Source organism: Phalacrocorax aristotelis, chromosome 5 (genome assembly GCF_949628215.1).
Source record: "Phalacrocorax aristotelis chromosome 5, bGulAri2.1, whole genome shotgun sequence".
Taxonomy (NCBI): domain Eukaryota; kingdom Metazoa; phylum Chordata; class Aves; order Suliformes; family Phalacrocoracidae; genus Phalacrocorax; species Phalacrocorax aristotelis.
This window is the reverse complement of record NC_134280.1, coordinates 23,582,420-23,609,588: the sequence shown is the minus strand read 5'-3', so window position 1 is coordinate 23,609,588 and position 27,169 is coordinate 23,582,420. Positions and strand designations below refer to the sequence as shown.

Below are 27,169 nucleotides of genomic sequence, written 5' to 3'. Positions count from 1 at the left end.
CACTGTTAAGCAATAGGCTGCCGGGACCGTACTGGGGGGCGGTCTGTAATCACTTTCACAACACCAATCAGCATTACACCAACAGATGTTTTGCACTCTTGTTACAGGTTAAACGATTTAATTGCTGCTGTTCTTTATTATGAGGAGTCATTTGAGTTACAACCTCATAATCAAGGAATGCTACTATATTAAGCAGAAACTACTGGAACTATGTAATATTTACGAACAACAAAAACTCAAACCAAAATGCTATGGTAAAGTACTGACATTTTTTTCCAAGTGTATGAACGCTTTTCCAGCTACATTTGACTGTTAACCTGACTGCCTCACCTCAGTGTCATTGTTGAGATTCCACAGGTCAAGCCTGCCCATCCCATCCACACAGGCAAACAAGGCAGGGTGAGTTGGAGACCACATCACATCATAAACATAATCTGAGTTGTCTTCAAAGGAGTAAAGAGGTTTGTTATTCTGAAAAAAGAAAACAAAACAATGCAATACCCAACTCTGCACTTCAAAATTATAAAGCTAATGTGTAAAACAAAAACCAGAACTTCTCAACAGCATTATCAGCAACAACTAAAAAGTGATTCACATTTTTACTTACTTTAAAAAAAAATGCCTCTGCAAAAAGCAGCAAAGATATAATGCTATTATTAAAGGGACGCTTTACAAACCATGCAGCCTTTTTGCTGGCTGCTACTATAAAACAACCAGTAGCAAGGCAATATTGTAAGACCGTGTAAATTTAATGTATTAACAGTCTTGTAAATCGAGCCAATAATTCAGTGACAGCACTTCAGACTATTACTGGGAGATTCTAACTCTGCTTCCTCTGCTTTGCATTTCTCAGGGCATCAAACTAACAGAGAAAGAGGTAATCTGGCAGTGGGAATGACAGGTACTTCAACTGTGACCCTCATGGAGTTTAACTGACATAAGTTTTGGTGCTCTCCCTTAGTCCTCCACAAAACTGTGGCAAAACATTTGCCTTATGCATATGAAGTATGTATGAAGTAACTGATTTTTCAACATGATTTACATTTGATTACATTGTAGTTGTTGATAACAAAGGGCAAAAGGATGAACAGAATGGATCAGAAGTATACAAATGAAGTACAAGCTAAAAGCAAAGCTGTATGTTGTTAACTATAGTTTTGTTCAGTGGCCGCCTCCTCTTTGCAAGATTGCTGCTATGAACCTAGACAGCTTCACATGATTTGACTTCAGTTTACTGGTTTCTTAAGTAGCTTACATTATAGCACCACCTTGTGTCGAGGACTATGAAGAAAACCACTGAACAAGCTATTTAAGTTACCTTAGTTGTCCAAAGCTTTACTGTCCAGTCAAAAGAAGAGGTGACAAAAAGATGTGAGAAGTCTACAGGTCCAACTGCTGCATGGCAGTTGATACCTGTGATTGGTCCCTGGTGTCCTTCAAACATCTCACTGATTCCAGCTTTGCTGTTTTAGAATATATAACCAAGGTTAATTTATGTGGAAACCATACATCTTCAGACAGAGACAGCACTGAAATGCAGTTTAAATGTAGCCACAAGATGATTTTGCTGGTTTGCATTGATGTTAGCCCACTGCAAAAGGCTTCATCACAACAGGATCACAAAGACCAGGCTTGAATATGGACCTTAACTTCAACATCTATTTTCTGATAACTGTAAGTGCCAAAATATACCAACGGGAGAAGAGACTCATTCACCAGGTACCAGTCCACACATTTAATGTCCTTGTTTTCCAAGCAATAGCTAAAACTTCCTTTCGTACAAAGAACAAAATCCAGTCCTCAGGAACAAGTGTAAAACTCCCACTGACTTAAACACAGTTGCATGTACCTTATGGACACAGAGTTCAGACATAAACCAGTAACAATATATCCCTAACAGTCTCCTATCAGAAGCGATGAAAAAGAAGGGGGGAAGAGATGGGAAGGATGTTATACAAAAGTGATACAATTTTGGGTAGTTTGGAACGAAAAAGCTGTGCAGCAAGGGTGATGTGTATTTGAGATGAAACCTGGACACTCAGTTATATTTAAGAAAGCAACTGATAAGATACAGTCGGACAATTTCAAAATAGATTGAACAGCAGGAGAAAAGCTAGCCAATTTGAGATTTGTGCGTGATGTTACTATACAATTATCTATAGAACCGATAGGAAGTTTGGGATGTTCTGCTACAATTCAAATGAATGAAACTGCAGTGACCTACGCTGCCCTCATCAACAGAGCCAACTCCTGGTCACTGAAGGCAGCACAGTACCAGTTGAATATTCCAACTTCTGTGTTTAATGAAGCTCTTTAACTCAGGAAAAAGTGTGCACTGGAATTCATATACAGCTATTTTGAACTCCTTCGAGACAAAGGAGTAAACACACACTATAAATAATTTTAGGAGTGTAAAGCATGCAGGGACTCATCCTTTCACCATTTTTATTTCCTTTGAATAATTAAAGTTTGTATTTACCTGCCATGACGGCATGCAGTGTACACAGAGCCTTCTTCACTGCCAACAACAAAGTTGTTGACATCTCCAATAGGGAAGGACATGCAAGTAACGGCCACAGCCTTGGACTGTTTGTGAACCAGCTCCATGCTATCCTGTAGTGAAAATATCAGCCACTTACTTTAAAACAAACAAACAACACTGAAATATTAATATCTACAAAATAATTTAGATTTTTCAGTACTAGAGGGTTTTTTAAAATATATTTTACTTGCACAGAATTGGGCAGGAATAAGAAAGTTACTTCTTGTTAAAATTGCTTTCACCACTAACACAAGCCTAACAAAAATATGCAAAAGGATCAACAGACAATATTTAATTTCATGAGTGGGGAAATATTTTATCAAATTCTTATCAAGTATAATTCTGCGTGTTGGGAAAGTGTTAATAAATGCTTTTTAGGTTCATTAAGTTTTTACAATATATTCATCTGGAATAGACACTATACATATCCAAAATTATCTTACCTGCGGTTGGGAAAGCATGTCCAGACTCCAAGAGCATATTTTCCCATCAGTTGAGATACTAATCAAATTATGAGCATTCTGGGTCCCAACAACATTTACACAGTACACTGGGTGCTACAAAACATAAAGTACCATCAGAAAAAGGAATTTCCAAGCAATAATCAATTCTGGTATAATTACTATACAGTAAAATATACCACTTCACCATTTGACAAAGCATAAAAGATCGATCACAGTACAGTACAAAGAAAACTTTTTTTTCTAACACTTTGATTTTTATGACTAGCTTGGTTCTTCAGCGACAGCATTGGCAAGATGTGGACATAAACATTTATGCATTATCAATCAAGTGCACTGGACAGAGTTTCCTAGAGATTGAATACATCTCAATAGGGAACAGTCCTTGAAGATATTTCATCCCCTACCGTGTGCGCAGCAGCCGAAAGTGGAGTTCTCTGCACTGGGGTTCTCTTATTGCTGCGATTATCCCACAGCACTATTTGGCCCGAGTACGTGCCACCAACCACCAGATTGGGATGAAATTTTGCAAATGTGGCTGACATCACTGCTGACTGGAAGGGAAAAAACCAACAACAAAAAAACAACACAAAAAAAACCAAACAAACAAAAAACCCCAAACAACAAAATACACAAAACCTCCCTATCATTCAACAATGCTAATGTCTAAAACTAATGAAAATGGGGCCAAATATCAGAGTAAGTTCTTTGCCTAGATTTATTCTATACACTATTTCACTGTCCAATTACTTAAGGATTTACAAACCCTTTGTGAACCCCTAACAGTCTTTTAGTTCTAATTTGTATTCATAAAATGAAGTTTTCCTCCTCTTTTCTTTCATATGTATACGTTTTTATTCCTTCTACCATAGTTTATTAGAAAGGGAAGGCCCAGAAATGCACAAGATTTTAATCATGTTTTGCCATATCCTGTGGGTCACTTTCTTAGAGGATGTACAAATCTGGTTTGATACAATAAAGCTACTTTTGTAATCTGGGCTTTGACAGTAATCTGACAACACGGGATTAAATTTTGATTCAACTATGTAATTTTTCAGAATTATGGTATTTTGGAAATAAAGTGGCTATCCCAGGCGTGGCGTAATGGAAGAGATTTGCATGTTTTTATCTTTCAGAAAACTACTAGAAGACCTCTGCCTGCTGCCTTCTTGATGCATATGTTTCTGGTTTTCATCCTTGCTCCATCTCCTCAGGCCATTTCCATTTTATTCAGTAAACTAAGCTCTACTAGTATACAATCCCACTCAATCCCCTTACATACAAATAGTCTTTGTGGTTCAACCATTACACAAGAAGGTTTTTTTTGTTTTAAAATATAATAAAATAAGAAAATGAGTTCTCAAAAAAGACTGAATTCTGAATGATCTCAGAAATTCTGAAATGGAATAATGTTTCTAAAATGATATCTGTTAGCAAATACATATGGTTGAAGTGAATGCCAGCCCAATGAAATCATTATGTTGACAAGCATAAGAAAGGTACTTGTCCAAGTTCATCAACATGAAGTCTTTAGCCTCCTGAGACAGACTCATACCTGGCAGTGAAAGACATACTCTGGGGTAGTTTTCTTGTACTTCATATTCCATACAAGGGCAACCCCATCTGGCTCATGAGGCGCATCCTCATTGTTGTTGTAAGAGGCTACAAGTAATTCTGGGTACTGTAAGGTAAGTAAAAGAGACTTAAAGCAGGATAACTAGCTAATGGTCCAGACAACCCTAGAATCTTTGTTTTTCTTTGCTGAAATAGGTTTAAAAAACCCACCAAAAACCAAAAGCCACCTTACATTATATATAAATGAGAAATTGTCTGTTAAGTGTAATTGTTTCAAATTTAGCTCATAAACCAGCATTGACATACATATTAGAGTCTTGTTATGTTTTTCATCATAACTTGCTTCTAAATGTAAAAACCAGTACTTTCAAGTGAGCTTTTTTTAGCAAAGCTAACAGTTACCTCTACAAAGTAGTTCTTAAACCACAAACAAATATACCAAAGACTTTCTTCGTAATACAAACATTTTGCTATTTTTTTACAAAAGATGAACAGCTCTGTTTACTTTTTGCAAACTGTGGAGCATGTAAGGAACACATTCAGAAATACAGCCTGTATCAATTGTACTTATAGAAGGGTCAAGTGCATAGAACTAGACGAATTTATAAAGATAATGGCTTAACGTAAGCATTATTTTTTTACCTGAGATGACCAGTCCAGACAACTGACAACACGATGCTTTGACCAACGTTCATCAAAAAACTGCCTATTTAAGGACAGCTTTGCTCCTGCTTGAATCTCTCTATAAAGGCAATTAGCAGATATTAAGCTTGGATCACTTTTTCAATTACAAATATTGCATATTCACAGTAAAGTATTCAACATTCATGTTACCCTTCTTTGTCTTCTAAGTCTCTTCCACTGTAGTCAAAGAAAATGTTGATTTGCTCAGAAAGGGCTCTTTCGACAATCCTTGTGGAGTGGTCAAAGAAACTTAAAAATTCTTCAGAATGCAAAATTTGTTGTTTTTCCTCTTCTGTCAGTTCGTGAGGGGCAGCTGGAAAAGAATTATACATGTGTTTCCTGGACTGCGTACTTTCACCAGTTCTTTCCAAGAAAGAAAAACAGAGTATTTATCACTGTGTTGGAAAATCTGTTTCCTAACATCCATAGACTTTAAATACATTTTTACATTTTATATTTTGCTAGCTGACAGTTAAAATGTAAATCAAATTAATCTCAACTTAATGGAAAGAAGTTAAAACATTTTTTATGCCATTCTTTACGGCACACTCGGAAATCTTGAGGTGAACTGTACCTTCCTCCTCCTCCTCCTTTTTAAATGTTTTTTCTTCCTCAGGTTCAACTAACGGCTTTGGTGCAACCACATCATCTTCATCTTCCTCATCTAAGGAGAAACATTATAGTGAGACTGTCAATGTTGCTAAACAGGAACAGTAACATTCCATATGACTCTCAAATAAGCTGTTGTAAAATGGTATCATTTAGCTTAAAATGGTTATATTTGTAAAATATACTCCCCAGGATAACATCATCTCAAACCAAAAGATCATTGGTACGCTGTCTACAACTGGATTTTAGTTATACTAAATTATGTAGTTGTATAAACTGAAATAAGATACACAAGAAATTGTAAAGAATCCAAAGTGGAAATCTCTCTTACAAGCATTTATGACTCCACACAGAACCATGTGGTGGATGCATGTTCTGCGTAACATACTGACACATTAATGCTGCAGAATAAAGAAAAATCAAATGTCTAAAATAGTCTACAGAGCAGCTGCTTACTTGTGATCTGAAACCATCAGAGTCTAATGGGTGTTCATATGGCATGAAGATGGCTTACATTAGCTTTCAGGTTGCTATTCTGAGAGGCAAATTTTGCTAAAGATAATAGCAGGGAGATTACATTTTTTCTGTCATTCTAAATGCAAGTCTCATTATCTGTATCATGTTTAGCAATGAGAACTTTACAGCAAAATGTGTTTTCCCTAATTGCAATGAATAACAATTTAAGTTAATGTTCAGGAATACTGACAAGGTTTACAGCACTTTTTGCATTTCTACATTTTATTCTGTGAACAGTGTAAACCAGAACATAACTTTAAATTACTTAGTGTTGTGGAATATGCATTTCCTGGCTTTTCTTCATTCCCCTTTATAGAATAAGCTTGTGAAAAGACTATTTTTATTGGTTAAACAGCTATGTCATCTGTCTATAAGGGAATGGCAGCAGGAGTCTGCTGCACGCCTCATCACAAGTAATGAGACAGTATTCAACAGGGACTAGGCTTGTTTGCTGCAGCCATCTCCCTGACCCATGCCCAAAGTTATTTAACAAAAAAAAGTTAAAAAAAAATACACATGCACACACACAAAAAAAAGGGTGGTCAAGGGATGGGAACCAGCTGCCAAGCCATGGTCCCAGCAGCCAGGCCAGCTGACTAGATAGCAACAACCAGATGGTACTGCTAGGATTGTCTCTCTGCTATGAGGTGGCAATGGGATGGCACAACATTTTTCTGCCTGACTGCTTCCAATCATGTCTTTCCCCAATGGCAAGCCTGTGCAATTACCAGCACTCCAGGAGGTCTACAGACAAGCCTTTACCCTGCAAACAAAATACAGCTTGTAGGCCATACCAGCTGCCAAACCACACACATAGTGATAGGTTTAAAGAGGTCTGAAAATCTTTCTAACTCCATAGTATAAGCAATAAAAATATAACTGTACCTGCAGGAAAGAAAGCTTTAAATGACACTGTATAATGCACACAATAATACAAACTCCAACTTAATCAAAATGATAATGACGTATGCCAATCCTACATTACTTGAAATTGAGCGATTTTTACGTTCTGACAAGTTTACAGAACTAGGATAAATGGCATGAATGATTTCAATATATGCTCATACTTTTGAACCAAATGGTGAAGGTTAAAATCTTTCCTTTCAAGGGCCTCAATCAGCCACAAAGGAAAACAGTAATCACTGTCTTTTCAGCCAGCCCAACCGCATTTGTCAGCCCTTTCTCCGTCAATGCAGCCAGAGCAATCAACCTGCCAAACATTCAGAATGGAAAAACAATCTGAAAATACAGGGTATAATGCACCTGCCAGTGAAAATGGCCATTTCAAGAAAAGCTAGTGATCTCAGTGACCCTGCTGAGGAGGCGGTGGCGCAAAGGGGAAAGAACGCGTAAAAGAATTCTTAGTGATCCCCACTCTCTTGCACATTGACACTTCCTTACAAAGCATGCCAATTACAGCTTTTGTGCTACTTAAAAAAAATGAAAGCTTTTTTGGGAAAAATAATCACGCAGAGAAACAGAAAGACACTGCTCCTTTTTAGATGGATTCACATGTACAGCAGACTAGTAATCCGAAAACTGTATAACTTGTAGTAATTCTGAAGGATGGAATACTTAATGTCAAATCACTATAGGTGTGAACACTTATTAATTAAAAACTGTAATAGGAGTTAACACATGATTGAGAACAACAAACACAGGACCACATATTCACATTACAGCCACTTGGATAAAAATCCCCTTCTTGTTCGCTCTGCCAATCAATCCTGCAGATTTAAATGATGCTTTTGAATTCAGAAATTTGGTTTTGGGTCACCCTGGATACATTATCCTAGCTTTCAAAGTCCCAAATTAGAAATTTCAGCCCAATCCCCCTTTAGTCATACTACACTGATTCTAAGTACCATTTTCAGTGACAGGAGTCAAATTCTCGTCAAATGCAGATGGTCAACCCCTTAGTGCTAAGTGACCTACTAATCTACATATTTTATTCAAAAGATCATATAGTTGATTGCTCTTGCCTTTTAATGTTTGAAACATAAATGGCATATATTATACAGAGATCTAAATTCCTTCATAGTACTTTCACTGCATACAGCCAGCAGATATTACTGCATTTAGCCATCTGATATTACTGCATTTAAATGCAGGATATAGCACTTTAATATTCTGAAAGTATCAGACTTGAAATTGAACATGTCATCTCACTGTGATTTATCTGTAACTACATAAATCTAAAGCCTTCTCTCTAAAGAAAAGTCATATGCAAACTTTCTCATTACAGGATCTGGAGGGGAAAAAAAACCCAAAAAACCACACCACCACAAAACAAAAAACCCCCACATATAAAAGTTTCTTGATCTCACTACCCAAAGTTAGGATGCCTTCTCACAGAAGCTTGCAATCAAAAAAGGCAGCATGAAGCTGTTTGACAACAAAAGAAATAAGAAATTTTTGTTTTATTACTCTTCCTGTCTCTCCTTTAACTTAAATTTATTTAATAACAGGCCAGGTGCTGGTATATGCAAAGAATTGTCATAACAGTAATATATTACCCAGCAAGCACTGAAAGATTGGATGTACTATTTCTGAAAAGTTCCACATCTAGTAAGTCAAGAACCCATGATACACTGGTGTACTCCGTTATTTCAAGTCAGCTACATTCATTTGAAAACCTTGAAGCCACTGCCTAACTTCATCCTCCTTATTCATTATTGACTGTACCTACTGGCATCTTATGCCACTTCAATTGTCAGTTTATCAAATACAATTTCCACATTTAAAAAAGGCTCCTAAGACTAGGCCCCAAGTCACAGGGCCATGAAGACAGGAAATGGGAGTCTATGTCACATCAACAGATTGATGATTATTCATTCTAATATGCTAAGGGATTAACTCCATGTTATTTCTGACAGGCAAACAGGGGATTTAAGGTTACAAACTGAGCAGTAAAGATTGCTATTGAAGTAGCTGCTATATTTATGCAACAAATTTCTTGTCAATGAATGCTAAAAACAGGTTTAATGAACCACTGAATTTTTACTTCGAGTCCACATCAGAACTATGATGTATTTTGGCAAGCCAGAAAGAAAAGCAGTGCTGTAAATTAGGCTGCACCTAGCAATAACACTATAGAGTGAAGTTCCAGTTGTCTCAGTAATCTGTCGCTGTGGAGTAGGTTAATCAAAGTTAAATCATCTGTGAAATGGGTGGCTTTTGTTAAGCCGAATGTCTTCATATCAAGTTTTCCTATATATATTTTTCACTGTACATTTAAGGCATGTACAGGATAATACATGAATATAAGGGCCCATTACTATTTAAAATATTAAAATGTAAAAACGCTACACTCACTGTAACAGCATTCAAGAAGCCAATCCTGTATACCAAATTGTTACTACTCAGCTTAAGTCAGAATTAAAAGGACAAAAATGCTTAATATTTTCATTCTGTGTCTTGAAGACTTTACCAGACTATAATTCCTCAAAGAGTGGAGCTAATGCAATAATACTGTCTACAATTAGTTGTGATTGCACATGCACAATATTGTACAGCAGCACTAAACAACAAGTATCCCCTTAGCCCAGAAAAAGCCTTAATTGTAACAGTTGAGCAGAATCATATTCCCCTGCATGCCTATCTTTCTTTGGATTAACTGCTTCAGGGACTCCTTACACATCTTTATTGGGCGTTCCGGTGACAAATTTATTTCCATGCTAATTTAAACGATATATTAGCAAACCACAAAGGAACAGATAAGAAAAAGAAGTTTAGCACAAATGATTACAGTACTCTGTGTGGCAGCCAAGATGGAGCCTGCAGAACATTAAGACATATGCCAGAGTTCACATCTGAATTGCATCTAGCTGCCTGCTAGAAAGAAATGAGTGTATGCAGGGAATGTAATTTCAAATGTATTTTCAGAGAGTAGATCTGAAAATCTGCAGCCTGATACAGCATGCCAAATAGAGGCTAAGTAACAGCCCTAAAAAGAGTTGACCACACTAACTAAAAAACATGTCCACCAAAATTGGACAATGAGGGAAGCAGGCAGTGTTACACACAGCATCATGGGAAGTGAGAAATGGATTTAGATACTAGAAAAGGGGATGGCAGAACAAGGATGCTGGGGAATGGAGCAGCCTAAACACAGGATGGTGGTAACAAAAGTTATTGAAGTGAATAATGGTGTAGAGACGTAGACAGTTAGGCTTATTAGTTATGAAATAAGGGAGAACAGACCAAGTATGGCATGACATGTTTAGCAAGCCAAAATAAATTTATTTGGTCCCTAAACAAAAAAGATGGCCATCATTACTGTATCACAGAATGACAAAAGCCCCAAAACCAGAAACAGGACATGCCAAGAGAACGAGAAAAAAAAAAAAAGGGTGTATTTTGTCTGCTATATTCCTCAGAACAATGAACCACTTAATGATTTCATGTTGTCCCTTTCACACAATACATACAGCTGCTACAGAAACAGTAGGGTTAGAAAACTAAGGCTATTGAAAATTCTGGAGGGAAAAAAACCCCAAACAAACAAACAAAAAAAACAAAAAGGGGGTGGGGAGAAGTAGTACTGAAGACAGACATGTCAGTATTTCCATCAAAGCAAGACGTTTGAGAGCACCAAGTCCACCACCCCTGACACTGTTTCTTACTGTGTTTCTCTTCTATATCCTTAGTCACTTACTTGTATACATGGGACCTTCAGGAAAGAGCAGCTGTGGGTTACATACATCACATGAAAAGCCCATAAAACAAGTATTGAAGATTTACCTTCTAAGTCTACTTTGGATGTGGGCATCTTCCTATAACAACTGTGAAACCTGTTTATTCACTTCAATTAAGGGGAAATTTAATATTCCATACTGTTCAAAATACAGCAGATGATTTCCTGTGACAAAATACTTTGTGTTCTAAAGATGTCTCAATCTCTAGTTACAGTGAGAGAGATATCTAGGAGAGACACTTTATGATATTGTAAAACAATAAAATCAAAAGGAATCAATCTTCCTAAGACAGGCAGTTTTCAAATACTTTGTGGTCATCATAAATCAACTTTTAGTACTGCAGTAAAATAATGGAAGTTGTGAGAACCGTCAGCACACTAAATGCCTCCATCTCCTAAGGAAGCTGTCACAATTTAAAATTAAGAGCTGGGCATTGTATAAGAGAAAGACAAGGCTATCTGCTATTTTGGATATAACACTTCCAAGGGGTGGGGTGAAGAAATGTGGAAAACCTGTAATTCCAGCACTGATACTTTTTGTCTTAGCATAAAGAGGCTATAGTGCCACTAGCACTGAGGTCACATTCTAGCTCTAGCACCTAGGGCTGCATGCAAACTGGTCATTCTTTCATTACTAATGGAGAGGACCATTGGCTCAAAACAGGTGCAGCCTCGCATCTGTAATACAGTGGCAGGGAGTTACTTAATATTTGAATGTTGTCTAGGGTGGTGCAACATGTCTGCACTATACAGAAGCACGAACATATAAACTTAGTCTACCTCCCTTCTCTAACTATGGGATTTTCCTATTTCAGATTTCTCAACTACTGAATACAGTCTATCAGCTTCTGATATGAGTGACCTTCTGGTTTTAAAATGTGAACTGGTCAGGTGAAAGGTACTCATTATTTAAATGTAACTATTTGTTACACTGAATCCAAAATGGGCAACTCCAAAGGCCAACTTTTCATGTCCTCGACTTAAAACTCCCCCATATAACCGTCACTTCATTTGTGTTGCCATGTAGATTTCCATGACAATTAGGAGCTGTTTTAGCTCAACACTACTTTTCCTGTACTTCCTATCTGTCCCACCAGACAGATTAGTTGTAGCTTGAATGTTTCCCAGTTCAGGTTACAATATAACTACATAACCATTGTGGCACACAGAAGTGGAAGTGGTTTTTTTAGTTTTGGGGTTTTTTTTTGTTGTTTCCTGCCCCCCCAAATCAGTGTTAGCACAATTCAACCTACAGCACAAGTGGACCTAAACCTGCAGAATGACTGCACAACACATCTAATAAACCTGCTTCTATTTTCCTTTGTTCAAAAGCACAGCTCCAACGCCATTTTAGAACCTCAAGATTTGATAATTAAGAAAGGTCCAGTCCACTTCGTTTTATAGAAAGTGTGAACATTGGAGCTAACCTAGCCGAGATGCAACTTGTTGCTAGATGAGGCAGCTACTGAAGATTACTTGTATGTGTAAATTCAGCTGCAAGCTCAACTTTCAAGTGTATTTTGTAAGATTATCTTTAGTTTAGACTATACTCAATAAAATAAAACCCCCCTCAGACTGTGAGAAGAAACAAGAATCAATAAGACAGAATGCATCTAATTTTAATTTATCTAATTGCACTCTGAAAATTCAGCACATTGAAACAATCGACAAAAGCAAAGACTTCAAAATTTTCTTCCCGTAATTAAAATCTCTCACCTACTGACTCTCTTTATGGAGGCAGCATGATTTTAACCCATTTCCTATTTCAGACATAATCATAAACTATGAACATAGAGTTTAATAATTAATGTATTTAGGCAGTCTTAAGACAGACCTTAAAAAGATCCCTGACATTGGAATTATGAAGAAGCATCTGTAAGCAACTGTTGTGAAGTACACATACATAAAATAATGATGGTGGCCCTCAAGAAAACAGTATTATTTTTAAGGTGGAATGGAGCAGGAGACAACATCTGTACTGAAAGAGCTTTCTGGTAGATGCAGAAATACAGATGGCCTACCTTTCCATCTCCACTGCAGTAAACCTCAACTACTGCCTATCCACCGAGTGTGAAACTAAGATCATACAGTCCTAGGCAATTTCCACTGACAGCAGGCAGCAGAAGTAAAACTCTTAAAGCACACAAACTATGAACGAAGTCTTCAGACTCCATGAACCTGAGAGGGGAGGAAAAAACCTGAGGGGATTAGAGAAAGGAAAAGGTAAGGGGATGGGAAAAATAAAAACAGGAAAACCCAAAACACCTACCCGTGCAGGGCTACAGATAAAATGAAGAATGGAAAAGAAACACAGAGAAAAAGCATATCCTCTGTTATTCTGGCTCACTGAATAATGAAATTTGAAAGATGTAGTTTGTGTTCTGAAGACACACTGATCGCTTATATCGGACACCCAGAGATAAGAAGGGAAGAAACTTCTCAACACAAAGTATTGTTGCAATTTACGTCCCTTTTTTTCTCCTCCTGTTCCCTGCCTCACTTAATCTCATTCAAAGTGTCATCTGCATCTAGTTAAACTTTCCAAAGTGACTTCAGGACATGCTCCAGACAACAGCAGCATATTGATGTAGACTGGAGCAACAACATTTCTGCATCACTTGTATTATGGTTTACACTCTATATCAGCTGTATTGCACTTCCAGTTAAATTATACAGTTTCTGGAAACACCAGCAATTTAAAGGCAAACAAATCATGACTGAAGGAAAGCATATGTGCAATGCTGAGAACAGAAAGTGCATGGGTTAAAAAGAAATTAGTTCCTTCTCTTAAAACTCAATGTATAAACTCCAGGTATAAAAATTCAAATTCTTAAAGTGTGGGGTGGGGAGTTTAGCTGTTAATTTTGTTGTAAGGATATACAGCCTTCGATAAGTTATGTGTGGATTCTTAAATGTCATAAATGCAAGATAATGCCACTTTTATTTATCAGTTGTCAGCTAATTAAGCAACTCAGTTTCTAATCTGAACATTAACTGGGAGTGAGGGAATACCATGTGTTAGTAATAAAAGTACTGTTAAACAAGATGCAGAATGACAGTAACACTCTTAAGCAAGACCTGTATGAATTTAATAATTGAATTTACATCAGTTATCTCACACATCAATGTTCATTCTACTTTATCAAGTTTCAAGATCACAAGTGCTTGCTCTAATTCAGTCAGTCATCATTATCATAATGAAATAAAAGAATAACAACTTAGGTAGCAAGAAGTTAACCATTCACCTTCCTTTGGCTGAGTCATAACAGGTGTTTGGGTCTCCTTGGTATACGTAACAATTTCTCGAGGAGGAAAGTCAACTTGTGTAATTTTGGCCATTCCAAGTTTAACAGGTCCACGTCTAAATAAAATTAATAGAGAAATCAGATAAACTTTTTAACTTCATTAATTACTTCACATTTTGCCTAGAATAACACCCAACTTGTCATATCAAAGCACTGCTTAGACAAACTTAATCCAGTGGAAACTTAACTCTGAAAAAGTCATGATTATGACTAAAATTTATTATTATTTAAAATCAGCAGCTATTTATACATCTGCAACAAAAAGGAAGGTATGCAAATATTTATATATAATATCTGCATTACAGGGTACAATTTTAAAGTTTTGCTCTTTGTGGTTGACTAGGGCACTGCTATGTGACATATCCATATTTTCAGTTGGACAGATCTGTTCACGAGTCATGTTTGTACAGCAGTGGTTCTAGGATTTTGAAGCTTAAAAAACAGCATTTCCTAGTCCTTAACTTTGCTGCCCTTCTTTGTCTACCTCTAAGATACTATTTAGAATTAAGAACAGCAAATCTGCACTGACAAGTGATTTATCCATAATACATTACTCCAGAATACGATACTGAAAACCTCTGAGCTTTCTAACTTCAGCTTATGGAATATCTTATAAATGCAGATATAGCTAGTAACAAATGACAATGCATAATATACTTCCAAAACCCACATAACATTACATACTGAAACTAGTTTTTATAGGAAGTTACAGTGACTGAATTATTGTAGTAATACTGCAACGATCAAACAATTTACCTATATCAAATTGTTTCTTATTATCCACCCTTCTCCTAAGACAAAAGCAAAATAGAGAGTAATCCCTTTTGAAAGGTTTTAGTGGTCAGAATCATAATTCTTACAGCATGATATGGTCCTTAGTAAGTGCTTATAATGAGCTACAGCTTTTATAAACATATTTATAAGAAAATATGGGAGTCACTCTGTTTTTAAATAGAGTTATTCTAAGCTTTTTATTTTGAAAATAACTTTTAAAAGTTTATATTTTGCCAAAGAAATACTCAAAAAAACCATAAATAAGTTTTATTAGAAATAAGCATCTTGCGTATATTAAATAATATAAAAATTCCCCATTGCAAGCAAACTGCACTAAGTCTAGAGACAGTGAATTTCTATTACTCACAGAACAGTCTCTTAACAACAATTTGAAGTCTTAAAGAAAAAATAAACTCTTATTATCCATAAGTACATGAAAGAGGGAATATAAGAAATCTATGCAATACCCCAAATCGGAATCAGAGTGAAGCTGAAGAACTGATGGATCAGTATCCCAATGCAGCGTCCTGATACCCCAGGTTGAACAATCATGCAGCATTAGCAAAAAAGGCCAGAGATTAGTGAAGCAAAAACACACTATGAAATGCTAGAGTTACAGTAAGCTTATAGTTATTTCATTGTTCACAAGAAACAAAGCAATGTAACATCCGTAAAGGGAAATTTAGCAACCATTCAGTGCAATAATACATGCAGTAAATACAAAAGTTAAAAAGCAAACATGGCATTCAGAGCTATTAGAAAAGAACTGAATTATTTTGAAGATTGAAAGTTAAGGATCTGCAATCAAATGTAGCCTTTATGAGCAGCAAATAAAAATATTTTAAATGCTGACAAGAACCATTAAAAACTTCAAATTCTGTTTTAAATCTGTTCAGATTTGTTCATGTCATACGAAGACAGATTTGTTAACGTAATGCAATCTTGCCCAGAGCAGTAAATATGTGGAGGAAACTGTCATACTGGTAAAGGAAATGAGTCAACACATAAGCCTTTTGGTAGAGAGGCAAAAATGCATTTCCACTGGGATAGAGAACTGCTAGAGTTTCCAAGATGTGACACTGCAGTAATTATGGGTTAAGCACTGCCTTGGGCTTGTAAGTGTCATCTGATTTAGAGCCAACTTCATCTGAGATATTTAAATCTCTTAGAAATAGTGGGCTTTATGTTAATAACACATTTCAAAGTCATGGGGAATAATGAACAGAACAGATCCATTTCAAGTCACTTTTGTAGCAGAAGAAATATGAAGGGGGAAATAAATCTTCCCTTTCCTTCATTTTTAGCCTTCACCCCTTCACAAATTTTCATTTAGCCTACTGCCTTCTACCAGGCTTAGGCAGAATTTTATAACAAGTTCGTAAGAGAGGGATTAACAGATGAACATGCAATATTTTTCTGAAATTCTTAGATGCCTAGATTCTTATTTTAAATCATGTTTTATAAACAAATTAAAAATAAAGAATATGTAATATTTTACTGTGGTAAGTCAATAAAAGCTAATTTTCCATTTCCATCCCTTAGATGGAAATGTTCTTATAAACCAGGTGCAGAACTCCTGAAGGTAAAGTTGATCTCAAAAGTGTACAGGTGATGCCATAAACACTCATAAATATGGGTGTGTCATGCACTACCTTCTTCTCGTAGTAAGTATGCATTAGAAGCATAATTATAGTTTAATTAAGAATTACAAATCCACTGTCTTCATATTTAGTAAATCATTCTACATAACTGCTACTGCATCCACAGCAACAGCTTAATACCTAGATCTCTAAAACCTTTCCATATTTGTTATGCATCAGAAAATACACCATTTCACCATAAAGCCAATTATTCTGAGTACACTTATTTTTTAGGTCTGTGCTATTTTTATTGCCCAAATAGGTTTAAGCTTGGAGTTTAATTTAGTGCCTGAGACTTCAAGCTGGATATTGCTCATATGTCGTTCAATTGCGCATTAAAAAAGAAAACAAAAAGGCAAATCAAACCACCACCACCCCAACCTTCATGTTGCTTCTACAAAGGGTGGCTTATCTACAGATCCAAATGCTGCATTACCACAATACTTGTCGAACATTTCCTCAACTTTTTCAGTCCCACTTGAGAGAAAGTTGGGGAAAGAGCTACAAACTTAAAAGGCTCCAACTTTTGTGCCTGCTTAAGACCTAGCCCTTACTGAGGTTGCTTTCCTGCTTTCAAAGTGTTCTTTTACCTTTCAGCAGTTACTTCAGTGGCACCAGGGATAGTCTGCCTTTTAAAATACTTCAGGTCAACAAGCAGTACAGGATATACCGTTAAATATTTCTCAAATTAAATTTTCTTTTAAAATAAAGGTAACTGTCTGAGATAACATTCACCTATTGCATGTGTACCAAAATGATGTAAAATACTGTTAATTTTGCTTTCCAGATGTTTATTATGCCTTAAGTTAAATGGCTTTATCTACAGGCTTCAGTGAACAGAAGTTCCTAATCTTTCACATATGCCCAAACTTCTCTGTAGGCATATTCCTAATGCTTCCTATATCTCTAAAAGTATTTTCTGCATTTCAACCAATTCTATGAAGCACCCACCTAAGCTGAAAGTAAAATAACTATTAACTTCCAGTCTTGAATTTATACTCTTAACTGAGGAAATAGAAAGAACAGTATCAAACTGGGAACCAAAACTCTTTATGATGAAAATAAAGCAAAACAGATGGAAGTAACAACAGGAACACAGTCTGAACGCTGCTCTACTAATTACTAAATAAGTAAAGTTACTGGCAAGATTCTGCATCACAGAGGAAAAAAAGACTAAACTAATTGAGGTGATCACCTTCGTAAAGTATAGTTGCAGCATGACCAGAGAACAAATGGCCACAGACCAAAAATAAGAACTGAAATAATATACCAGTATGAAAAGGTTTGTTTTAAGATTATCAAGCACAGTGGAAGAATTTGTCTTTCTAATGTGTCTCATATTGATATGAAATGCCAGGTATAGCGCTTGTAGCTTTTGGTCAGGTAATTAAAATCTTGAGTCTTTTCAGATTAAGGTTGTATGTAGATACGCATGCATAATCCACACGCATACAAGACGTCATTGCAATCTTTTTTAAAAGGTGTTCCAAAGCAGTTTAAGTATTCATTCTTTCTCTAAAATATATAAGCACAAAAGTAACTGATAACTGCTTTAGTAAGTGTGCTTTAACTAAACTTTATTCACAACGTATACGCAGTAAAATTTAAGTACATTAACTTAATTTGCTGAGAAAATATGAGTTATCAATCAGGCAAATACTGTTCTGATTTGGAGACTGTGCATGGGAAACAGTAGACATACCATTTGGAAATAGTGCTTCCCACTTTATCACCCCTACATCACCACTTTAAACTCCTAGTTTAACAGAAGTATTTATCTGGCTCTCTTTAGAGCAGCATTTCCTCAAATTGTCATGCACAAAAAAATGGTCAAATAGATGTAGCAAGCACTGGAACTGAAAAAAAAAAAACAAACAACAACCAACCCACCCTGCAGGTGTACTAACATGGTGCTATGTTTTAGCCAAATGAGAGGGACTGTGAGTGGTGTAGTTGTGTTACAGGGATGACTGCAAGGTGAAATAACAAGAAATACTGTTCTGAGTAAGGAAAAAGGTTAAAATCAGAAGCAAGGCAAAGTTTACAGACAGTATCTTTTATTAGACCAACTAGAATAGAGCAAAAAAGGAAACAGCCTATCATCCGTACACACCCCCCTTTAGAGAAAGCTGGGAAGAGCCCACCAGTTGGACTTTTCCAGTTTTCTATTGCCCTGAGACATACATGCTTACAGCAAGATTACCACAAGACATTCAGACTCATTTCACTTTTAACTTGCAAGTTTAAACAACTCCATGTTAGTGCTGGCAATTTCAAATTACTAAGTGTAGCTGCATTTCAAATTTTAAAGTACTTCTGTAAAACAGTCCCTGTTCACAGATTCAATAACACCGTAACCTTGTATTATTCTATTATAATCAAGTAATTAACCTTGATTTCTGGTAAAGCTTAATGATTCAGAATACAAGTATTAAGCAAAGGAATATGACAAGGAAAGCAACATACCTAGATCCAACAGCGCCATCACCAGAGTCCTGGCTTCCAGCCTCACTTGGCGTACTCACAGACTTGGAAGACGGAGAGGTAGGAGGAGGGACTAAATAGTGAAACAGACAGGTATCCGCTGTTACTACTCGCAGAGGTTGCACAGCTTAGGATGTTTTCAAATTAATTTAACATGAAGTATTAAAAAAAACGTGATGGCAAACATAAAATACATGGATGAAAATGAACAGTAGAAAGAGAGGGGAAAAGACAATGTTAACAATTCATGCTGGACTTTCATGCAATTGTTTGGCATTTATGCATCAGGTGCATTCAAAAAGACATGGAGGGAAAGACATTTAAGAAAAAATGAATTGAAAATAGATTTTTAACGGAACTTCTGACAAATGATGGCATCAATTTTCAAAGGGTGATTTCCACTAAATGGCATTGCTTAAACATAAAAGGAAGACAGTTGTTAAGATAGCTTTGATACCAGTTTTTCTTGAAAATTAGACACTGAATGTATTTAACTGGTAACTTTGTTTCAAAATATATAATCACTGAAGCATGGACCAATAAAATGGTTTTGTCATAAAGCATGCTGTTATTTTTGTTCTAGTTTGAATCAAATGAACATAAATCCTGTGTATTACAACAAAGTTTCTAGTGTTGGGTTTAGGAGGATTTTCGTGTTTCCTTTCTTCTTACTTGACAAACAGTCTAGTTATATTGAAACTTCTTAAAGTCAGTTCATTTTTAGCATGTAGATGAAGATTGCAATTACCGTTTAAAAAGCAACATGGTTTTTGGAACTGATACATAACAGTGAATGATGTAATGTAATCCGATACAAACACAAAGCTATTGCAGTATTTCTTTCAACTTTTCTTTCTATAAATAGTGAAACCTGTTATTTAGTGAAACTCAGGTTTATGCTTAAGGATCAGGGTGTATGTTGAAGGTCCTTATATGCCTCAGCTTTCAGCAATATGTAAAAAATTCATAGAACACATTTACTCCTTACCAACCCTTAAAAAGAACCTTTAACCAACTGAACACAAGTTTTATATATATATGAAACATTAGAACTTTCATAGTTAGATACTATATGGATTAGATACTTAATATAGTTAGATACTATAATGGTTAGAACTATTATTGAACACATTTTTAATATATATATATATATAAAAAAATTGGTATCCACTCTGTCAGGGGTCAGGCAGGGGAGAATTCTGAATTTAGATCTGCAACATTTCTAGATAATTTCCTGAAATCACAAGCATATTGTGAATGCTGAAGAATGTTTCCATCCCATCCCAAAAGAGAGACATGACTCTGGTTGAAAAAAACTTCTACCCTAAATTTACAAGTATGACAGCAAATACTTCAATTTATTAAAACTTCATTCCTCCTACAGGAGAGACTTTTATATACATCTAGAGTTATACTTCATAAATTCATACATACACATACTTTCACTTTATACATATATCCATATAAATATAGGTGTATATGTGTGTGTATATATATATGAGAGTGTACATGTATATTCTTCAAGGCATCATCACCACCTACTGAACAATTTCTAAAGGAAACACCCGTAGGCCTTTATATTCCTACATTCTTTTTGAGTGTTATCAGAAACAATGACATCTTAATGTCACCCTTTCTTAACTGAAGAGGCAACATTAGAAACATACCTCGTTACCATTTACAAAGTCAGTCAGCTCTATCTAGCAGCAAGCATGGCCAAAACAATTCAGTAGCTTAGTTTTGATGCTACAGTGCCCTCTTGTGATGCACACTGCTTTCAAGAAAGTCTACCCATTAGTGAGGTGAAACCTATTTAAAGACCAACAGTCTTATGAAAAAGACCAGCTAAAATTCCACTTATCCCAATAGAGGATGAATCTGTAATACCTCTTGAAAGTTATTTTGGTTCACTAACGTATGCTTTTTTATATAATGAGTATGGCAGATATCAAAAGCATACTTATATTGTTAAGGTCCCTTCTGCCATAAGAGAGCTACCTCTTTCTGGCAGTTAATGGGACAGGAATTGCCTTAGGAATTTTTGGTACAAATTTTCTATGAAGGAATCTAATTTCAAGCTATCCACCTACACTGACAATGTGAGCTCAAGCTATCTGCACACCAAGCTGGTCAGCTGTGAGTTACCTTCAGTTCAGGCGTATGATCACTGTACTATCATACTTTGCCAGCATCCAGTCAGCAGAGCTAGCCTGTGCCTCAGGCATGCCGCTGAGAGGTAGTGAGTAGGACATTTTAGCTTGATTGAGGATCCAGGTCAAATCCAGCTATCTTGAAAGGGAACAGACTTGATTTCCTGTGAATCTGTGTATGTTGAAGGGTGTGGTTAAGTAGGTGCTCAATGGAATTAAACAACACTCGCAGGGGTGTGCCCCAGTCTTACACACCAGCACCTCAAAGAGCTTTTCAAGAACAGTTTATGCAATGACTTGCTTTGAGGACTGACTGTCCTGTGGTTTTTAGATTCTCTCTCACAGATCTAAAAAAACCCAGCCACCACTACCACTTGCATTTCTGCAAGGGTCTTATCACCTGCCTTCACAAGACCTCACACAAGAAAATACTGAACTGTTAGTCTGCCAAACAATATCTCTGGTGAATAAGAACTGATTACTTAAAACACTGTTTCTAAACTGTGAGACTACTACTAAACTACTAAAAATGACTGCTGTGGCTGTTGGAATGGGAGAAGCTGTAATGGTGTTTATTACATGTTCACTTTTGAACACTTGAGGACTACGCAAAAGCAACCATGAAAATACAGTCACAGCTATACTGCATTTATAAAAATTATTTTTTATTTGCAAACCCAGTTGAAATAGATCCTCACCACTGAGCCAAACTGAAAAATAAGTTTTAAATCCCTCAGATTTCAGAGCTAGAGGCGAAAGTGGAGTTGAATTGCTACTTTCATCTTCCAGAGAGATGTGGCTATTTAAAAGCAACAACCAATATGCTAACCCATCCAACAGTGGCACATATATGAATTATCATCCTTGATAGTTAAATTTTATACTTAGCCTTGCTATTACTCCATCAAAGTCAGTCAGGTACTTGAGATAAAGAAAATTAGGGTGTAAAAGATGCAGAAAGGAAACAAGCCAACTCTGTACAAAAATATCAGAATTAAAATTTGACATTATGAAAAAGAAAAAGGAAAAAAAAACAGAAGAATACCGTACAGGGGAAATCGGAAAAAAGAAAAAAGAACAAGAAATACATAGTATTTATATATTTTAACTAAAGGACTCCAAATAGTCCACTAAGTGTAAAACACATATTTTACAAAATAGTACTAGTAAAGTGTACTGAAGCAGATCACTTGACATTTATAACAGACATGTATACCCCACAAAAGAGGGCCATAGAATTTTCATGCTAGTTATACAAATACCATAATCCTAACAAAAACAAACCAACCAACCACCACACCAAAAAAAACCACAAACCCAAAACCACCTAAACCACAAACAAACAAAAACAAACAAACAAAAAACTCCCAAACATCTATCTCAAACTAATGTTAACATTCTTACCAACAGGAGACTCTGGTGTCAAGCCCATGCTCTGAAGTAATGCTTCAGCTTCTCTTCTCTTCTTTTCAAGATCAGATTCTTCTTGTACAGGAAGAATGTCTTTCTTCTGATCAGTCTAAAAATAATTCAATAATTAAGTTATAGTATTTAACAGGTATTAAAAACTGTTCCATTTGTTTTTTGCGATCTCATAGGTTTCAGTAGCATGAAAAAACCTATCACCACACAGGTTAGATGTTTGACTCTAGTAATTCTAATGGTCCTTTCTGTAGATAAACTAAACGACAGATGGGAATCACAAAATTTTGTAGCTTTGGTACAGTCTTTAAAAGACATATAATATGCATAAAAGTGTCTTCTCACTTGTCAAAATGGCTGACACAAAGGATACTTTTTTTTTTTTACACTAATGCTAAGCACTGTAAAATGCAAAGACTGGAAAAAATGTACCTGTGTATAAAAAGTATTTTAAAGCCACAGTCATATTGTTCCAGTTTTGAAATGGCAATAACTGTGTCAAATAAAACACTGTAGAATTAGAATGACAGTAAGACACACCCCTCTTTGGTCAAGAAAGTATTAGGACGCTTGACTAGATAGAGCACATAAAGTGTGTAGCAATTAAGAAATTACCTATAAAATGTCAAAGTGATGATTGTCTGTGCATTTTAAGCTACTTTTAAAAACAAAAGCATCAACAAGCTGCTTAGTGAGAAAGCTTTCTTCTGAAACTCAGGTTTCACAAAAAAATAGAAGAAGTCTAAAAAAACACTTTGCAGTAACTTCAAGTTTACAGTGCATTTAAGTAGTTTTAAGTTCTGTTATCTGCTAGATTTCATAAAAAAAAAAAGAATAAAAAGTACACCCCCATCCTTATGATTTAGAAATAACACAAGCCCTACTGTGAAAGATGCTGAACACTCCGTATCTTCCCACACTCATTTAACTGTTCATCCAATTACAGAAATATAATTCACAGCTTAACATGTTCACAACCCAGTCATTGGCAAATGATTATTTTTATAAATATAAATAATACAAATACAAGCCTTTAATATAAGCAGCAAAATCTAGACCGAAACATAGACCAACCTATTCTATCCCTATGCCATGATTAAAGACACAGTCGTGCTCCTCACACAACTGCACATTATGATTCTAATCTACTGCACAATTCCTTTTAAAAAAGGAATTCCCAAATTTTAGAGCAAGTTCTCAACTGATAAGCTATTGCATCACATGTGGAATCTCAGATACAGGCAGTACGTAGTGTACAAGATCATCAGAACATGATTTGAGGTATTTCCCTCTCCTTTTTGCCTGAATCATGTAGCTGACAGCTGCCCAGTCTTTGGTCATATGCTAATTAGAACGCCTACAAGGTCATAACCAAAACACAGGAAGTTTTGAAAAAGTACCCCTAACACCAGAATATTCCAGCAAAAGTTTCTTTTATGAGGTATAATCTGCATTCAGGAGAAAAACAGTAATAAATCACTGATTGTCACATACTTCAGCAGAGAGAAGTCCAGAAGACTTAACAAACCAGGTCTAACACACGAGTAGCATATACATCCTGAGCGCTGCTCTGATTTTAAAATTCAGGCTAAAGATGAGTCAAAGAGTAGAAGAATGTAGCACATTGTACAATAATAATAATACTGACAGTCAGACAATTCATACAGACATCCTCAGAAATGCACTTCAGAAATGAGTTCTCTAAGTAACACCATCACAACTCATTAAGCAGAGCTTTTGTGCAATACTTTACAGCAAATTGATTAACAATGTCCCATGCACACAAGTAGCTTTAGAAATCGAAACTTTATGAGAGTGTAGGATTAAAAAAAAATTACAGTCTAACTTACCATATGGATAATTCTAAAGAAAACAGTAGGTGTTTGCTCCCGTCAGAAAACAAAAGTGCTACATTTGCATCAGCAACAGACCATTAAATAGACCCTCCCTGAATAACACGTAGCAAATGATTAAGTGAACCTACCCTTAAATTTTGGGAAAGTTCCATATGCAAACAGTCAAACGTCAAAGAGAAAATTATTTCTTACTTCTTTTTTCTTTCTTTCTTCCTCCTTTCTTTTCTTCTCCTCTCTGATTTGAGCTAATCGTTGCTTCTTGCGCTCCAACTCCGCCTTCAGTTCACTTTTGTCAGACATGGCTGAAACACTGATCAACACAAATCATACTACTGTTTGGTTTTTGTTTGTTTGTTTTTTTTTTTTTTTAAAAGATAGCAGATTTCCTTTAAGGAAGCTATTGTTAAAGGAACTACACTAGCTTACCAAAATCAGAACTCTGAGAAGTCTTAAAATAATAATTAAGAAGAAATCGCATTCCTATTTCCACATTTCTTTCACTTAACACATTCTCAGTACTAAAGGGATTGATTTAAGACAGAACTGATAAGCTGACAGTGTCCATTCCTAAGGTAGTTCTGACACTGTCTGAAAGAACTGTTTTGAAGGAAGTGTTAGGTACTGAAGATGGGACTATCTGATCTTTCTCTAGATTTCTGTACAGCTACAGAGCCAACTATGAGACTGAAAACAGCAAGGAGAGTACCAACAAAATAGCTATCTTTTACTTTCCACTTCAACAGGTTAAATATTGGCATGCTATAACTTAACACTATGTAAGCTATACATGCTTCTACATACAGTTGTAGGATTCAAAAATACAGATTTATTAGAAGATTTAGTAGGATTAATATAAATTGTAAGGAAAAATAAGTACAACTGTGATGGTCAAAAAACCTTGTAAAATATGTGCATTATCAACTTTTCTCACCAAACTTTTTGTACACTGCTAAGAAATTGTTGGATCTTTTGAAGAAAAAAAATTCTACAAAAAGTTTTGCTACATAGCTAGCTCAGTTAAATACACACAAGAAGGTCAACAATAAACAAAAGGTGGGGAAAAAAAACCACTTCAGAACTTAACAAGGATTCAGGACACAGGTATGAAAAACTGTGTGAATGGGCCGAGTGAGGAAAAGCTTAATTTTACTCTTTTTAAGCAAATGCAAGTCAGTAAAGAAAGTACAGAAGTGATTCTACAACAGATAAAGGATCTCTAACTGTTTTTACACTATGCTTGATAACAATGACACCAGATTAAGCATTAGTAATATAACTATTCAGTAATTCAAAATTAAGAGTAACTGCAAGTGTTTGCATAGCACATCTAAGCACAGAAAAGGATGCAAAATGATGCAAGCCTCATACACCTTTCCCAATATACTTAGTAGGATGCATACTGGCGTAAATGTGTGTATTCCTCCATGTTGCCTGCAAACACTTACGTACTAGTAAATAAATTTTTAAAACATCTACTGTCGGCGACTGCAAATGGCAATCCCGTGCCACTTAAAAGGAGCAGTAGGGAGGCGCGTTGTCACCACACCACGGATTCCCGCCCCCACCCGCCTTTCCAATGCCGAGCCAGGAAAGCAAAGCGGCACAAACCGAGCCGTCCCAGAGGAGAGAGGAGGGGCGGGGGAGGCACAGGGGGGGCCCGGCGCTGCCCACTCCACCTTAAGGTAACAGCGGTACGAACCGGTGCGGCCCGCAGCGGGCTCCCGACGCAAGCCCCGCCCGGGCCACAGCGGGGAGGGGGCCCGGCAGCGCACACCAGCCCGACACGGCCCTACCGCGCCCCCGGCCCGGCCCGGCCAAAGGCAGCGCCGCCAGCGCCCCCCGGAGCCCGCCCGCACCCTCTTCCCCGCAGCGGGCCGACCCCGACCCCACCCCGCCCCGCCGCCGCGCCCCTCGCTCCACCGGGCGAGGCCGAAATGAGGAGGGTCCCCACCGGGAGGCAGCGGCACGCAGCCGGGAAGGACAGCAGCCCCAGGCACAGCGAGACGGCCGCGGGAGCCCCGCGCACCTGCAGCGGGGCTTCCTCCTGCTCCAGCCACCCTCGGCCGCCGCGCCGCGCCCCGCTCCGCTTCCGCCGCTCCTCTCACAAAGGCGCCGACAGCTGACAGGCAGCGGCCTACGGCGGGCGCCGAGGGCCGAACCAGCTCCGAAAGCGTTGCGGGATACACAGGAACTCACAGGCACCGCGGAAGAACAAGAAGGCTTGTACGAAGCCGCGGTGCGCTCAGAATCCAACGCCCCACCCGTTCGCACTGCCAGGAGGAGCAACGCGAAACCGCAGCGCTTCCAGAGACTGAACACAAAACCCCTCCCGCCGACCACCGGGGAGGCCGCCTTGAGAACCACGACACCCGACACGCCCCGCGCCCCGCTGGGCGCACCCGCGCATTGCATGATGGGAGATGTAGTCTTTGGGGGCAGTGGCGACCGCGGGTCC

At 37.1% G+C, this 27,169-nt stretch overlaps 1 protein-coding gene across 4 annotated transcripts in view; it reads right to left on the bottom strand.

Moving 5' to 3' along the window:
- DYNC1I2 (dynein cytoplasmic 1 intermediate chain 2) overlaps positions 1–26,874 on the bottom strand; it is a 31,702-nt gene extending 4,828 nt beyond the window's left edge. Inside the window, exons 1-15 of one of the 4 annotated variants that reach the window (XM_075093442.1) lie at positions 26,741–26,874; positions 24,907–25,024; positions 22,841–22,955; positions 19,269–19,359; positions 15,630–15,689; positions 14,329–14,444; positions 5,837–5,926; positions 5,413–5,575; positions 5,221–5,320; positions 4,559–4,684; positions 3,411–3,557; positions 2,986–3,099; positions 2,480–2,613; positions 1,319–1,463; positions 331–471 (exon numbers count right to left, since the gene is read on the bottom strand). In XM_075093442.1, coding sequence (XP_074949543.1) covers positions 331–471; positions 1,319–1,463; positions 2,480–2,613; positions 2,986–3,099; positions 3,411–3,557; positions 4,559–4,684; positions 5,221–5,320; positions 5,413–5,575; positions 5,837–5,926; positions 14,329–14,444; positions 15,630–15,689; positions 19,269–19,359; positions 22,841–22,955; positions 24,907–25,014 — 1,650 coding nt within the window. In that variant the 5' untranslated portion in view covers positions 25,015–25,024; positions 26,741–26,874. Of the gene's footprint in view, positions 1–330; positions 472–1,318; positions 1,464–2,479; positions 2,614–2,985; positions 3,100–3,410; positions 3,558–4,558; positions 4,685–5,220; positions 5,321–5,412; positions 5,576–5,836; positions 5,927–14,328; positions 14,445–15,629; positions 15,690–19,268; positions 19,360–22,840; positions 22,956–24,906; positions 25,025–26,665 lie in introns of all 4 variants that reach the window. The other 3 variants (XM_075093440.1, XM_075093443.1, XM_075093441.1) reach the window with 3 other exon arrangements.
- Between the last annotated feature and the right edge of the window lie 295 nt (positions 26,875–27,169).